Below are 17,380 nucleotides of genomic sequence, written 5' to 3' on the forward strand. Positions count from 1 at the left end.
CGCCCAGTCATTTCCTGGGCAAAGGGTTTGGCAGATTGAGGCACCCCTCCCCCTCTCCCTCCCAAGACAGAAAAACTGTAATGCCATTGGGTTGGGGGGGGCGGGTGATTAGTGGGGGGAGTTACTGCTCAGGAACTGCCCTCCTATGGCACTCCCGGAGCAGAGATCTGTAAGGGAGTAGTACTGTTGGACAAGAGTGTCTCCCCCTCAAGACTGCACCTCTCCTTAGCAGCTGGGATGGTCGAGCTGTTCTCGATCACTGATCAAACCGAAAGCAGCAGGAACCCTTATGCTTCGGCTGCTGTCGGTACGGCAGCAAGTATGTTGCGCTGTACGGCCCTGAAACAGAGAGAAACACACGTGGAGCTATAAGAGAAGCTCTTTCCTCAGTCCCAGTTCTCCTTTTTATCGAACCACTGACTAAGGTCTTATAGGGGCCTTAAATCTTCACCTGCTTGTAGGCTAGCTGAAGCACCCAGTGAAGATTTCCAAATTCTTGTAGCAATGCACGGCTAACACAATTTCTACTGCCGAATAGTGGGCGTGGGGCTACAAAATGTGGTCTTACATGGGCAGGAATTCCGAAGCCAAGTAGGCTATAAAAACTCAAAACCCGTCTTAGCTTTCTTAAGGATAGGCAAAGCCTCACCTCGATTTAGTACTGATTAGAATGTTTCAAATACAGACAATTACACTACAGTACTGTCAAACACAAAAAGTTGAAAAGTCATACTTGTTCTGAGATACCGTAAAATGAACTGAAATTCGAAATTTGTGAGAGTCTTTTCTTTAGAGACCAGTAGAACGCAGGCCAGCTAACAGTCGTGAGTCAGAACACACCGACTTAAAAAGCAGTAATTTGCTCAAAAATATCTGAAACATTTGCTCAAACACATCTTAAATAAAAGGATGGTCTTATTGAAAACATTTTCCCACAGGCACGTCAGAAAAAAAACATGACAATTTTCCACTTAACTGAGAAGACGACTTGCCATGGAATAGTTGATAGCTTACCGTAGACCTCCACCTGCTGGAATAATAGCATAATGCACCCAAAGTACACATTTACAAATTCGAACAACGCTGTCTACTTCTGTTTGTCTTTTATTTTAATTAGCTGCCAAATTATTATTGCAAAGAACAAAACAACAACTTTAGATTTGCACAGATATTTTAAGGCGTTAGTCTTTATTGAATTAATGCATTAGCAAATGATCACTTTGAATCATGAAATACTGAAAGTTATGAAGCGCGGACAGCCCATTTACATTATGTTGGGCACTGTTAGGCAATTAGTGGTTGTCAACATAGAGGGCACCATATGCCACACTGAATAAATCACAAAGTAAAACCGCTCCACAGTTAAGCTCATCGTGACACGATTAGCAAAATTCCAGGCAACGATTTCTCCAAAATTGTTTAAAACACAGATTTAGTTGGAAGACATCTCCGAATAACTCATTTTGTGTTTACTTTCTTAACTACTGGATGTTTTTTGATACTGTTAAACAAGAAGATGAATCTGTAATTTACATTCAGTTATTCCACGGATGCTAATGTAAAAGGCAACGAGCTGGAACACAAAAATCAGCAATCCAAACATGCATCACACTGCAGAACAAATGATTGGTGGTCTGGTGCAGTTTCACCTTTGTTTGTTCTGAATCCTTCGTACAACAGTGCTGCTGTAAAGAGGGTGGGGCGGGGGGAGGGTACTCACAGTACAGGATGGGCATCAAGGTTTATACATTCAAATTCTTAACCAATAAGGAGTTGGCAATGATTTATACTTGCAACCAAGCCTAGAGGTGACCATTTCCAGGCATGTTGACCGTGGTGTTTATTTGTCGTCTAGTTTCCTAGTCCAAACCATAGACTGCTTTTCAAGCAACCGCTTTCGGAAACACCTATCGATGTAGAACCAAGGTGCTTTAAAACACCACATCGGAACCAATGATTCGCAATCTGGCACAAATAAGTTCTAGGGTTCGCAATTTCATCCACGGCCTTAAATACAGACTCGTTGCATGCAACCACTTAAGTTCTTCCGTTCACGGGATTTATTAATAAATGACGGATTTAATGTTTTTGCAAGCCATCAGCAGGAATCTACTATAAACATACTTTGTCCAGAAAGTGTCGATGAAATCTACAAGTTATTGTCGTGAAATGTGTCAGCATCCATCATGTAAAATGAACTGGTCATAACAGACATCAAACGTGGCATCAACGTGCCTATTCTCTAAACCTGGAAAAGCTTTTGACAGCTGTTTTTTTTCCATGGAAAGTGACTTTGAGTAATAATCTCCTAAACGTTTTTAATGGGGAAAAAAAAAAAACACATTTGTTGCTTTAACAAAATGAAGAGTTTGCACTAGGCGCCCTGTTGCTACTCTTTCTTCCCGAACTAACTGCAGAAGGTGTATTGGAATGGGCCTCCTTAGTCGGTTCTAAAGTAGCATCAATAATAGAAAAAACACGATGGCCGAGGTTTGATGCCATCAGAGCTTAGCAGATCAACACGGAGCCGCAGGAACTAAAGTACAGAATGCAAAGTTGATTTTTCCAGTCCTCGTTAATGACCTGAACCAGAACACCATGAAAACTGAAGAACCCATGAAGAACTCTTCAATCTTTTGAGACTGGATGGGATAACTTTTCCCAAAAAGCATATTCACACTTTTAAAGAAATCGACTGCATTTTCAAATGGGAACAGAAAAGCATGTACTGAAAACCCTAGGTGAAATAAAGATAGGCCATTGAAATGAACTAGCAGAAAAATAGGCAATCGAGAAAAAGTTAAATCATAGTATTAATGTTACAAAGTACCCGCAGTTGAGAGAAATGTTGGCCTCATGTGCAATAAAACAGGAATGTCAAAAATTAAAAATATATATCATGGATCTCAATCAATCTATGAAGACAATCAAGTGACAATTAGGGCCAAGTATATTCTTGTGACTATAGGATATGAGAGTCACATGAGAGTCTACACATGATCTAATGCAACGAACACTAAAACGTAACCACATGTGTGTAAGAAAATGAGAAACCTTGAACAAACGGGGACCGATACACACTACAGTCCCAGCTAAGCATTACATACATGTTTCAAAAACAGTGCAGTTTAGGTGTGCAATACAGACTGTCACGGCAACTAAGAGTGTTTGCCATGGCTGAATCAGTGAATTTGTTTTGCAACACGTTCAGTTGCAATTTCGGAAGCGAAACCATCCAAGTGGGGTGGATGAGCATAGATCACTAACACGAAGGAAGGCAGAGAATGCCTGCGGGCAGCACAATGTCGACTTGTTTGAGACATATTTCCAGAAGACCCTGGCAAGGAACAGTCAATGCATGTTTTATCTAATTCATCACTTCGAGTAGGCAGCTCTTATTCTCCGTACACATTTCAGTGGAGTAAATTGATATTCATGGCGGTCTGGTGATCAGTTTCAGGGAGTTGCTTAGCTTCCCAGAGATGTAATCCAGATGAAGAGCAACAGATTTTAAATGCAAACGTTCATCTTGGCAATGTAATGTAATGGTAGTAACATACAAGTGTCTAGATGATGCAAGACACACTCCAGAACTACTGTGTGTGAACATATCTATGCAGTGAACAAAGGAAATCTACAGAGGTGCATTGGGCGTGGGGGTTACCACATTCTATTTCATGTAGGGTTAACATGTCCAAGTCCAGAGTAGGAAATCGGAGTAAAATTATCCTTGTGTGACTATCCTGTGCAGTAATACATTTTGTAAATGTATTCACGCAGCTATTATTCTCTCTGAAAGTGGGCCACATAGAGAAAATGGTACATTTTAGCAGTATTAAACGACATTTAAATGCACAGAGGTTCCCCGCGGAATAAAGACATCGAATGTATTGCTTGTCACATTTAAAACATTTCTGAGAATAAAGAAGTATTGCATATTTTTTTTGCATGTTACAATACTCAATAGATTAGAATAGTAGCGATGGCAAAAACAATAGAACAAGAAGAAACATCTGAATATCCTGCTTTACTTTCAGGACAGCATTTTCTTCTTGCACTCAACAGAGCAAAAGACCATCCCCTCTATCGGCATGAACTTCTGCCCGGTCAGGGACTTACTGCAGCAGGAGCACACGAAACATTCTTCCGTAGCATGCCAGTGGAAGTTGTTGTAACTCACGCGTTGCGTTTCCGGGTCAATAGCGTTATGACAACCCTGGCACACCTAAAAAGGACCAACAAAAAAGTTAACCGAATCAGAAAAACAGACTTGTGCAAATCCGTCCTCGCTCAAGAGGGTAAACGGTTTTACGGTAAAACCAACAACACAACATTCCCTCAAACGTTATAGCTCTAATAAAACATCCAAATATTAATATCACGTTTTTGTGCTTATGCTTCTGATTTACTTTCCTTAGCACTACCCCTGAGGGAAATGCGTACGACTTTGACGCAAGAAGACAGGCATGTTGCAATTTAAACTGCAGGAGCATTCGTCTTTATTTAGTTTAAAAGCAATTCATGTATCCTTTCCTCTATTATTCAGTCAGCATGTGAGAACTGGACAAAATAAAGGTGGAAGCATTAGACAGAAGAGGATCTGATACTTTTTAAAAAGGAGAACTTCCAATAACCTGAAATATACATTAATATAAAAACAATGACAGCGATAATTGAAGTTCCTTTCAGTGACCCGATACTTTGAAGCATAGATTCTCCAGCAGTGGCAGTAATAAATATTTTATTTGTTTAGATGGACAAGTTAATTACATTTGATAACTATCCTTCTGGTGGATAGTCTAACAGCAGAGTCCTAACCTTTTGAATACTCCCCTGGCATCAGACTAGATCCAGAAACTTTAAAGAAGCACAGCTGTGCACAGGTAGGTGGAGTTGTGTAGCTCCAAGCCAACTTTGTTTTGCTCCGGATCTTGCAAACGGAGCCACACGTAAACACTGCCTATAAACACTGACATCAGTTCCTTTTTAGGCTGTCATGTCCTCAGCCGCAGCAACTAGCAGAAGACTGACAGGACCAGTGCCTATGTCTAAACTGGGTTCTTCTTAGAAGTAAAAGAGTCCAATACACAAAATGAGAAAGTGGGAGGGTGGGTGATTTATAGAAAAAAACATACTATCCTTTTAGGGTTCAAACAATTAAGCCTCAAGTCCTTAGAGGAATGAGGTGGACAAAAGAAATGTGGAGGGTGATGGCTTGTCCAACATGCCCCTCGAGTCATACAAAGCCAGAAACTTGTCCAAGCCCAATGCATAAACAGGGTTCATATAAGGACATCTGGCTGTCTGAATGAAATCAACAAGCTCACAACAGAGATTAAAAGAGAGCAATTGTTGCTGCTCAATCTCCATACAAGGAGGTGAAGACTACTTAGTGCTGGGTGCAAGACCCTACCCTGCTGCAGGGACAGAAGGTGGTCCCAAAGAAGAAATCTGATCAGAGGACAGATGCTCACGTCTGGAAGTTCACAGTGCTATGCTCTTTTGGCCCAAATCGTAGCCACTTAAATAACTTTGGCACAGTCATTCCGGATTTTCTTCAGAACACCGAGCAGGAGAGGTATCTATGAGAAGGCATACAGCAGTCCTGTGCTCCACTCTAGACAGAATGTGCCTCAGAGAGAGAGCCTTTCTGGATTCCAGCCTGCAAAAATGTTGATATTGCCTTTCCTCAGTGGTGGCAGAGAGGTCAAGCCCAAGTTTATCCCTATTGTTGGACAATTGCCTGTGCTATCCCACGTGGGTGAGAAAATTGCTTATTATTAGTTGAGGTGGCTAGGTATCCACCATAAGTAATAAAGTCACTGTCTTTGTTAGAATCAGTAAAAGGTTCAGTAACTGAAACCTGAGCTCAACTCATGGTAGCTGCTGCACAGTGCAGACAGACTTAACCTAATGAAAAGGTGTATAGCATTTTGATGTACCAAAGCAGCAAACGTCAAATACACACCTCAGGGAAAAACCCGGAGCACAAAATTGTACCAAACTTCAAATATCTAATACAGGAAACTGGAAATATGAATTTATAAAGATATAAGTGCCAATATTGCCAAATGCCAATGGTAGTTAATGGTGGCGGTACACCAGAAACTAGGCCCGAATTGAGGCTAACCGCAATAAAGCAGTAGTTTGGCCCTGTTAGGGCCTAGAAGTAGGGAAGTTTGAAAATGTTTCTAAGTCCCAGTCTGGTAGGGTACTTTGTCATTTTTCTGACAAAAAACTCTTCTCTACATGGAACAATTCAGACTTTCAACCTAATGCCACGGACTACCAGTCAGGTACTTTTTATGGTTGCACCCATTGAAACTCTGGAGCAAAAAAATTGAAAAAGTTCAAAACCTTTTTTTTGGTGCCCAAACAACCCCATGAGTACACTTCCAAGGCCACCAGGAACTCAAGGGGAGCACTTACAGATTAGTAGGATGCCAATCAGAGGGCAACAGAAAAGTCCAGTCTAGGTCCAGTGGCTACGGGTCATCTGGGATTCTTCACAGGAATGTCATCTTTAGCTTTTTTTTTTTTAATGTCCCTGGAGCTACCCAGGGCATCAGCCTTATGATCCTTGAAGATCTTTCTGCCCTTGATTATCAAGTGCAAAATGGTCCAACCTCCTCAGGTCCTTCTCACAAGTCACATATGTCAAGTGCACAAAGTTCAGTACTCCAGGCATCCCTCTTTCCAAGTCCAGAAGTGTTTGAGGAAGGCATGGTGAGGGTCCAGCTTTGTAGGGTTCACCAGCCTGTGAATGAAGGACACAGTAAGACATTCCTAGTGCCTCACTGACCGATTTTTGCAGTGTGTCCTGTTTACTTAATTGCAAACTGGCCCAAAATGTGATCTGTCAGGACTAATCCTAGATGGCAATATATTTGGCCACACCTAACTTGGGCGCTAAGGCTAGGGGTGTGAGTAGGGGGTGTGCTATGGTAATCCTTGTGCCCCCCATATTAAGCACCAAAAAACAGTTGAAAGCAGGCAGTGAACCCACAACAATCCAGAGACAGAAGTCGTTTAGCAACCGGACAGGGGACACACAAGAATTGTTCTGGCATCCTATTTACTCCCTTTGAAGGATGCAACACTTTTACATTTGCTTAAGACAGACCTTTCATGGAGGATTTGACACTGTGGTGTCAAAGGGAAGTGTACAGCCCCACCCTAAATAATCTATTAAGATCACAGGACAGATCTCTGCTTTACAGATCAGCCTACTGTGTGCTCATGTGAGGAATGTCACACCTGTATCACACCTTTTCCTTGGCTGAGCACAGGCTGGGAGTTGGAGCATGCTACTGCTAATTAGCTGTCTGACAGTTCGGGCAGGTAAAAGGTATTGTTCTAAAAGTTACTTTTTCTTAGTATTTATTAAAGCCCAACTTAACAATTAAATTGGATTTTTTCCTAACTATTAAAAATAGGGGTTTAATTATTTTTCTTGTGGGTTCCATTCCTGAGATACAATATTAACACTTTAACCTGTCCTCTGGAGGACAGCTGGGCCTGCCACAGTGAAACAGCTTTTAGGATCTTGTCACTGTAGGGGCATGGTAACAGTGGCATTTTTCTAAATATTATGCACCCTAAGCTAGGGGCTACAAGGCCTACACAGGGGTGACTTAAACACATTTAAAATGGAGGTTTTTACAGGTTGGATAGGGATATCTTAATAGGTCAGGTTGTACTTCAGGTTTTATAATGCAACAGTCAGGCCACAACGGTACGCCTGAAGCTATGTTTTCCTTTGTCACTTGAGCAGGTGGCACAATAAGTGCTGCAGTCTGCAGGTGACATTTTAACTTGTTATGCCAATGGTGCTTTTTCTATACCATATACTGTGGACTTATAAGAAAGTTAAATAAGGCAAACAGGGATTAGCCAATTCCTACATGTTTTAGGGGGCCGGAGCTTATAAACTTCGCAGCAGTGCCCCTGTGTGCAGAGACTAAACACCAGCAATAAAGTTCAGCCAATAAATGGGGGCCACCATGCAAAAAAGTGAAGTTTCTCATAGGGTGTAACTACCACTGACACTGCTGGGGAAGTTCATCCACCTTGATTTTTGAAGATCCTGCCAGGTGGTGCAACACCAGGGAAATCTCCTGACAAATCAGCTAGCTCCAAAAGGAACAGAGCCTCTTGGCACAGGACCCCACCCCACATTGCTTGTTGCATGAGGTCTCTTAAGTGTAGAGGAATATCAGTTTTTGTGTGTTGCTAGATCGGTAACACCATGTTTTTCTATGCTGCCTGGGGTACACAGAAACAGGGAGAATCCACCTTCTCTTCTATTAATAGTCTTTTAGAGCCAACCTTTATGTATTTAGATTTCTTGCTTTTACCTTATGTATTGAATTTACCTTCTTATTTTAGGGCTAGTACTGATTTCATTATAAAGGTCCGTGAGATACCCTGGAAATCTAGCTATATTTTAGTAACTATAGATGTGGTTTTTCTCTATAACTGTATACCGCACGATTAGGGGATCCAGGCATGATAAGGCAGTTTATACGTATGAACATTCAATGATACTATTTGATATGTTGTGAGTCTGTCTTCAGAATAATTGTTTCTTTTTCATGGCAAATGGTATAGGCAATTGGTCGGAACCGCAATGGGCAGTTGCTTTGCTCCAAGTTATGCTGGAATGTTCATGGGCTGGTGGGAGGAGCAGCAGCTTGTGTGGACAGAACAACATGAGAAATAGATCAGACAGATACCTTTTTGGACAAGATACATAGATGACCTATTTGCTATCTGGGATGGCCACAAATACAAATTACGATATGTTTTAACACATATTGGTGAGAATGTACTTAATCTTGCTTTCACCCACAAGATACAAGACAATGCAATGTAGTTCTTAGATGTATGTGTTAGGATTCCCAATGAGTCTATACAAACAAGTCTACACCAAAACATACAAATTACTAACAGGGAGAACAACTAATATAAAAAAGTATCACTTGTAGCAGTGACTACAGTGTGTATGTTTTGATGTGTCCTTGTGGTCTCCAGTATGTTGGCAGCACACTTTTCCTGGTGAAGAAAAGGGTGTTAGAGCAACTTAGGGTGATCAAGAATTGGGATGAGAGTTACCCTATAGTCAAGCATTGGTCAAAAGAACATGATCAGAACTCTGGCACTCGTGACCCCTCAAGGTGGTAACAGGAAACCTCAGAATTGTATAAGCAGGATACATCATTCTGCTTTACAGCAAGCCTCCTGTAGGGTTGAATGTGGACAAAGAACTTTATGTGCATACTGGATGAGTACACCCCTGTATAGTTGTTTTTGAGAGTTTTTCTGATGTTTAGTTTTCCTTTGTTTCCTTGCCTTATGAATATTTACTATTTGTAGCTGTTTTCCATGTGACTAAGGAAGGTGTTACTTACTGTTTATTCATCATTGAGTGAGCACATGAAATTATTACTTGAGACCATATTCGTTTTTGTTGTACTGTAGACTGGCTCCTAGAATATGGGAGAACCATGATGATCTATTAGAAGCTGAGAGTATTTAATTTTTTTATTTTGTCTTATGGTTATGTATAATGTGAAGGAGGGTGTCCTTTTTGTTTTTTCTTTCTACAAGACTTTTTTCTGATAGTCATGGGTGTGGGAGCTTTGATTAGGAACTACTAATCATACAAATACACTAATAGGCTTTGAACTAAGTTATATATTGTCTTAGTTTGCTGCATATGTTCACACTGACCAAGTTTGAGCATTTCATATATGATACCCTATAGGTTCACATCTGACAAAGCTTCAGTATAGGCCACAGGGCCCGGTATTTCTTTCATTTTGTTACTTTTCTTACATTATAAGGCCAGTTGGCCACTTGGCAACTTGATACTTTGTTGGGACGACCAGGATGTTATATTACTATACAAACCGTTATGCTTTGTACATATCGACAAATATGAAGATGATGTTTCATTTTACTTTTCTTAATCAGGGAAAGTCTTGTTGAACTTAAGTTTTTAATTTATGAAAATAATGTGTTCCTTTTTTTGACACATAGTCACTTCTATGTCTATTGATGGTTTAATCCTTTTAAGGGCCATAGTGCACATAATTGTTACTGTCCGTGAGGAAGACCGTTTAGGCAGAAACATGTTAAAAAATGCCAAATAAATCTCTCTTAAATAAAACCATCCCTGGAGTGCAAACGTTTGTACCTGTCAAATGTGAAGGCACACAATTTATTGACATTGTAAACGGAACTTGCACCCGCTGCTCTACACTGACCTGATCTGGTGGTCGTGACCGGTTCTTGCACAGAAAGCGTTTCAGATATATATATATATATATATATATATATATATATATATATATATATATATGTATATATATATATATATAAAATAAATAATGACTTATTGTATTGTGTGTGTATAGGACATTTGCCATCCTCTTGTAATGGAAAACTATTTCCATTTTAAACAAAAATGGAAAAGGGCCTGACACTGGCCCCAATCTTTCAACACATTACATCTTACTCTGCATCTCCGAGCATGTTTAATTCTTCCGAAGACCTCAAACAACTTTTCCTTCCATTTGCTGAAAACCAAGAGAATTTGTTTACTGAAATGCTTCTCAATTCAGTGCTCTACATTATGCCCTCAAAGACATCGCCCTTCTCTATACACTCATACACAATACCTATGTAAGGCTCGCATACCTTGAGACACCACTCTGCCTTCGAACCCCCATTGACAGACCCTCATTATGTTTCTGTACTTCTGTTGACTGATCAGTTTATTTTTCATTTAGACTAATCTGCATATTCTTTTACAATTTTGAAAATGAATAGTATTTCTAACAAATATATATTTTTTCTTCATATTTATAACTTTTCTCAAATTGCTTTTTCAGTTCTTCAACTAACGAGGGGGGAGGGTGGTATGGACAGAAACTTTACTGTTTTCAGGATTTACTACTTTGTCCTGTGCCCATGTGCTAGCCAGATAAAATGTATAACCCACTGACTTCTAAGATGTTCACTGGTATTAAACACCATATGCATGGGAATTGGGATACTTCAAGTGGTCAAGCACATTTCTAGAAGGATCCTTGTTACTTCATATTTTGCTTGTAAAAAACACCCTCCCGCTCCCATCATCTGTTTTCATTTTCTGTTAGCAAATAATTTTGGGACATTTATGCTTCACACTTTTTTGTATTTAGAGATCTCATCCCACATACTGCACCATTAATATCCCAAGATGAGCACCTATGAAAAGCTGATACATACCGCCGCATGGTTCTTCACATAGCATGGTTTACAGGTCGGCTTGTCATTCACCATGACGTAGATCTCTCCAGCCAGGACACAGTCACAATCAAAACAGCAAAAGTGCTTCAGATGCCAGTTCTGGTCTTCTGCCTGAGTGTACTCGTTACTGAATATCAGCTAGAGAAGTGAAACATTTGAAATATTAATATCAACACCTTTGTGGGCAACACAAGAACGCTCATATGTTGGTACATAATCCATCATTGCAATACTTAAGGTATGTATAATTTACCATGCACGATCTTTACCATGCAGGAAGGTAATTTAAAGAAGCATTTGCAATGCAATAGGTCTCATGTTTGCTCGAGTTAGAGCTATTGGTGTTGTAAATTCCTAACTGGACTTTTCTTGCCACATAAATTGAAAATGAAAAGTAAAACAGTTGACATAAGCTAGCAGACTCAAAGCGCCACAGCCGGTATGAGCATGAGCGCAAAGGAGAGACACAAAAGGAAAAGAAAGTTCGCTGGCAGTAAAACCTGTCGGCAAATGTGCAATTATGCAATGTAATAGGGTCGATGACCAAGGCGGTAACGAAACTGCCCCAAGGAGGGACAAACGTAAGGCATTTACCAATGATAACAAATTATAATTGAAAGGAAAGCCCATAAACGAGTGACAGTGATGGGCGTGCAGTGGGCGTGGATAAAAGCCCATAGATAGATTACAACAGACCAGAGCACTTGCAAGTGCAACCTAAAAAGGGGAGCAATTTTAATAGGTGGGTGGGGATAACGGGTAGTAAGACGTTTTGGGGATGGGTGAGAGGTGTTAAGGGGGTTTTTACTATTCAGGGATGGGTAAGGGTAATGGGTAGTAATGGGTTTTTAGGGTTCAGTGATGGGTAGGGGCTGGGATAGCAGGGGGATTTTAGGTTTCAGGGATGGATAGAGATAAATAACAGTAAAGGTTTTTTAAGATTCAGGGATAAGAAGTAAAAAGAGTTGTTTAGGGTTCAAGGATGGGTAAGAGCAATGCATAGAAAGGGGTTTTAAGAGATCAATGATGGGTAGAGGTAAGGACTTTTTAGGGTTCTGTGATGTGTAGAGGCTAGAGGCTAGTAAGGAGTTATTAGGTTTCAGGGATGAGGAAGGGTATGGAACAGTACAGGATTTTTAGGAAGTAGGGGTGGGTAAGGTACAGAGATTTATAGGTTTTAAAGGTGGATAGTGGTAAAGGGAGGTAACAAATTAGAAAAGCGGTTGCATGGCTTAGAACTCCCAAAAAATAAAAAACCTAACACATTATGTATATGTAATGTTGTGTTCTCTTAAATGCTTTTATCAATTGTTCTAATACCAAAATCATGTCCTAGCACTAGAGAACTGAGCAGAGCGATCTGGTAGCAGACCAAAATGAGAATCTGATAAAAGAAACAAGAAAAACTATGTCACAGGGTACACAACCAGGTCTGTAAGGCTTTCCTGTACCTAGTCAGGACCGATAAGCTATGCAGAGAGAGGCATAGAGTCATACAGTGTGATGGGAGGGAAAGAGAAGGGCTTAACACCCGAGCGAAGATGTCTAATTTTGGTAATGCAAGGAAGGAAAGTCCTGAAAAAGAAGGAAACGATTAGGAGCACAGGACTTAAATCTGTTCTTCAAATCTGGTTCAGCTTGATTAAGAGCTTTGAGAACAATGTACAGGATTTTAAAAAAGATCTGTTTTGCCATCGGCAATCAAAACAGAGTCCAAGGCAGCAAAGGCAGAAGAGCTTGGCAGGTCCATAGCAACTTTAGCCAAAATCATTGGGTATGAGGACAATGGCCTGAACCACGATCCGATGACTCTGAAGGGGAGGGTGGAGGGGGGGGGGGGGGGGGAGCCAAAGAATATTTTTGCGAGCAACTTTAACAGGAGAAAAAAGGAAAAGGTGAGATGGCTGGTCTGATTCTCCAAAGACAGATTTTCTTCCAGTAAAAAGCCTGGGTTATTCACAGATTTTGCAAGCAGAGGAGGTTCAAGCGAAGAGGAAAGCCAGAAATAAGGGTGAAAAGATTTAGACAGAGAAGAATGAGAGTCCCAAAGTACCTCTGTCTTATGGGTGGAATTAAACTTTAGAGCATGGAATCTCAGCCAAGAAGTGACAGCTGGCATATATTGATGGAAATGGCCCAGGTGTTCAGGACCTGTTTTGTCCAGAGCTATGATGAGCTCTTTGGCGTCCTCATAATTCATGCAGGTAAAACCAAAGAACCTAATCAATCGAGACAAAGTGCAGGTTTGAATGTTAAACAGGGTCAAACTAAAAGAAGCCCTCTAAGGGACGCCCTGTACTACTGGGTCACACATAAGGGGAAAGAAACATAGTTTGAGACTTATGTTCAAGGTGGGATTTGCACCAACGTAATGCAGATCCTCCTACCCTGAACTCTGCCAGTCTGGTTAAGAGGATGGAATGGGAAACAGTATCAAAAGCAGCAGACAAATCAAGCAGAACTAAGGCAGCTGGATTAGCCTTATCCTCTAGCATCCTTAGATCATCAAAAACAGAAACTAATGGCATTTCAGTACTGTGGCCGGGTCAACAAACAGACTGAACAGGTTCTAATAGATGGCCCTGTTCCAGAAAAGTAGAAATCTGTAGATTGACATAGTTCTCTAAAATGTTAAATGCAAAAGGTAATATAGGAATTGGACGGATGCTACAGAGGCAGCATTAGGTTTATTCAATAGTAGAAAAGTGAGAGCTTTTTTCCTTTCACTAGCGACGAAGGCATTAGTAAGTGAGCCAGGAGAGGTTGGAGGAGTACAGATACTGTCAGTTTCCAATATTCAGAAAGAATCAAATCAAGTGGGGAGCCAATTTTGATACATCTAGAAATAGAGTCACACAGTTTCACAGTTAAGCATGGAAAAATATCTAATACAGGGGCATACTCAGCTATAACTTTCTGAGCAACTGGGAGATGGTCAGAAGGAGGGGCACCAAGCAGAGAACCGGGAAGTGACACAACCATCCACATATGAGTCAGACTAAGGACAAGGAGGATTGAGTGAGTCACAAATGGAGTTAATCTTCTCTTCAAAATAACTGGAGAGTTTGTCAGCAAGAGCCTTGGAGTAAACAGTGGGAGAGGCATCTGTTGGAAATTGGATTATTGGTAAGAGCAGGAAAGTACTTACAGTAAGCAATAGGCCACTAACCCCCACAAGGTCCAGTAAGGTCTCAATAAATTAATCCCCTCAATCCTTGGTAGCGTGGCAACAAGCGACAAGGCTTAACTTAGAAGACAAGTGTGTAAAGCATTTAAAAAAATCACAAAACAGTAAATAACACCAATTTAAGGAATTAGATTATATTTTTATCTTTAAAATTACATCAAAACGATTAAAATCGGATGAGGGGAACCCGAGATATGATTTTTTAAAGAATTAATGTTTTCTAGCGCATAGAAGCAACTAGCGCTAAAAGGGATTAAAAAAAGTCACACTGGACAGGGACAAAGTCCAGAGTTCAGGCCACCCACTAGGTAACACTGTTACACTGACTTTGAGAAGTGTTTCTTGAGTCATTAAAGTGGTCCACAGTACCAGCCAAGGGTTCAGAGGCTCTGGTTTGCCTCTTGGGGTCTTGGACTACAACTCCCACAATGCATCTCTTCAACTTATGGAGTTCCTGCAATCGTCTCTGAAAAGGATCTCTTGCAGAGGTCCTTTTCGGTCATTGAGGTGTCGACAACTTGATCCAAGGTTCCAGAAGCTCTGAGTTGCTCCTTGAGAGTTGGGACCACAATCCCCAGAATGCACCTGGTGAGAATCCTCAAATGGCCACTGGACGCTGGTCATCTGCACTCTTCTTGCAGGACTTGATGCAGCGGACTCTGGGCTGCTCACATGTACCTGTAGCTTACAGGGGGTCCACTCCTGGAGTTGCAGAAGCAAATCAAAGTTATTTTCTTGTTGAAGCCCATAGGGTGCAGCTGGTGCAGTCCTTGTGAGGGCAGTGTCCAGGTGCAGGTCAGGGGTCCAGCGGAGCAGTCCTTCTTCTTCAGTACCTTCTTCCAGCAGGGATCGGAGGTGTGGGTGCAGCTCTGCCATAGTTATCCTTGCTCCTGGGCAGAAAAGCGGGTGAGGGGGTGGGGAGACTGTTGAATCACAGACAGGCCACTTCTCCCTTTGATGACCACTTCCTGGGGAGTGTGGCAAAAATCAACCCCAGGGAGCAACATTCTTTAAAAATCCAACATGGCTGAAAGTGATTTTTGGAGGTTAGATCTGTCTGAGCCCACCCACTCGTGTGGCTAAAAATCCTAAACACACCACTCTCCTGCACTCTCCTAATCTAATCAAGAGGGCACCCAATTGTTTGGGGTTGCAGGAAATTGGGGGAGGTCCCGAGCTCCTCTAAATATCCTTCCCCACCTTTGAGGACCAGTTTGGCTGCTCTCCCTCCATCCTGTTTCACCATCTGCTGAGGCAGAGGATCTCCCCCAGGTACATTCTTTGTGTCCAGGCTGCCAGAGGCTGACCATTCAGAGAAGGGCACTACAGAGCTTAAGTTGGCAACTTTCTGGTAGAGTTTTAAAACTCTAACTGAACTAGTTATATTAGATCCAACAAAGACAAATTGTGGGATGTATTATAACAATTAATTTGATACCAAACCCAAGATATCTGGCTCTTATGGGGACTTTGTTAATTAAAATTAAGTCTCCCCATTTTAGCCTCTGGAGGCCATTCACTTCAGTGAGGGAAAATTAATTTGGCTATTTCACCTCAACCACAGCTTACAACACAATTTCTATAAGGAACCTGCTTATAGTTACATGGTACCCAACCCTAGGGTCAATTAGGGCACACCTTGGTCTGACTTATATGTACAAAATAAGGTAGTTTTAGACTTTGGAAGTACTTTTAATTCCAAAATTAAATTTGCATATAACTTTAGTTTAAAAGCAGCCAGCAAGGCAGGCCTGCCTTTACAATGACACTGGGCACATCAGCAGTGCACCTATGGGGGCACTACCTATGGTGGGGTCCCTAAACCTCAATGCCCTACCATATACTAGGGACTTATAGGTAGGTTGATATTGCCAGTTATAATTAGCCTAATTTGCATAACCACTTTACACAGAGCACAGGCCCTGGGACTGGTTAGCAGTATCCAGGGCATCATTAGAGTCAGGAAAACACCAGCAAAAAGAGGAAAATGTGGGCAAAAAGTCTCTGCAATCAGCCCTGTTTTCTCACAGCATTACAAATGGGAGAGACAAAGCTCACTCTTGTAAAGATTAACTTTGTAGAGTTTTTACTGGAACAGAATTCAGCTGTATCTGCAGTTACTTATTTTTCTGGTTGGTAAAGGTCAGTATGAATTCAGCTCGAGCTTTGGAAGAATAATCTTGGCGCCAAATGCACTTACATTTTTTACAGGCTCTTTGGCTGACCCACAGTGCATGGTAAATACATGCGTGCTAACAACCTACAATCGTTCTTTAGCGCTTTCACTAACCGTTGACACAATATAACATCCTGGCTAACATCTGCGCACAGAAACAGGTCATTTAAATTAATTTAGTGCACCCGGAAAACATTCTGACACTTCTCTTTTAGTCTTGAGTGTAAAGCAAGCTCAGTGAGAGGTTACATTTGGCAAACAAGCTGGATGTAATTAAATGCTTATTTAGTGCATAATTTTTTAAAATGTAGGTTTTTTCTGCATTGTATCTAGGTGTACTGCCACTTTACTTGCTCTTGTTCGAGATGATCGCTGAGGAAAAAAAGAGCTTGATTCCTAAACTTACCATCCATTCGTAAAAGCGAAACAAGATTTCCTCAACTTCACCTTGTCTCAAGGCACACACTTTAGGACAGAAACTGTAGGATGCACCAGTTGCATGAGTCTACGGAGATGCTCATCTGGGCAGACCCACCAAGGGGGTTGCGGTTACTCATTCCAGGTTGGCTTGGATGGTATTTTACCAGTCCAAAGCTGTAATACTGTGCCTGGAGTGGTAAATGGCTTTAGTCATTTTACAGTTCGGCAAGGTTGACACTGTGTCAAACCTATGCTTTAAGACTTTGCTGTACAAATGGAAAAAGACTTGGTCACTATCTAGC

The 17,380-nt window shown here is 41.2% G+C and overlaps 1 protein-coding gene across 1 annotated transcript in view; it reads right to left on the reverse strand.

Annotated features, from left to right (window-relative positions):
* Positions 1 to 1,169: 1,169 nt before the first annotated feature.
* The window catches only part of TES (testin LIM domain protein), a 156,018-nt gene continuing 139,807 nt past the window's right edge, over positions 1,170 to 17,380 (reverse strand). Inside the window, exons 6-7 of the mRNA XM_069228929.1 lie at positions 11,275 to 11,433; positions 1,170 to 4,225 (exon numbers count right to left, since the gene is read on the reverse strand). Of these exons, the coding sequence (XP_069085030.1) occupies positions 4,034 to 4,225; positions 11,275 to 11,433 (351 nt within the window). The 3' untranslated portion in view covers positions 1,170 to 4,033. The remainder of the gene's footprint in view (positions 4,226 to 11,274; positions 11,434 to 17,380) is intronic.

Source organism: Pleurodeles waltl, chromosome 4_1 (genome assembly GCF_031143425.1).
Source record: "Pleurodeles waltl isolate 20211129_DDA chromosome 4_1, aPleWal1.hap1.20221129, whole genome shotgun sequence".
In the NCBI taxonomy this organism is placed as follows: domain Eukaryota; kingdom Metazoa; phylum Chordata; class Amphibia; order Caudata; family Salamandridae; genus Pleurodeles; species Pleurodeles waltl.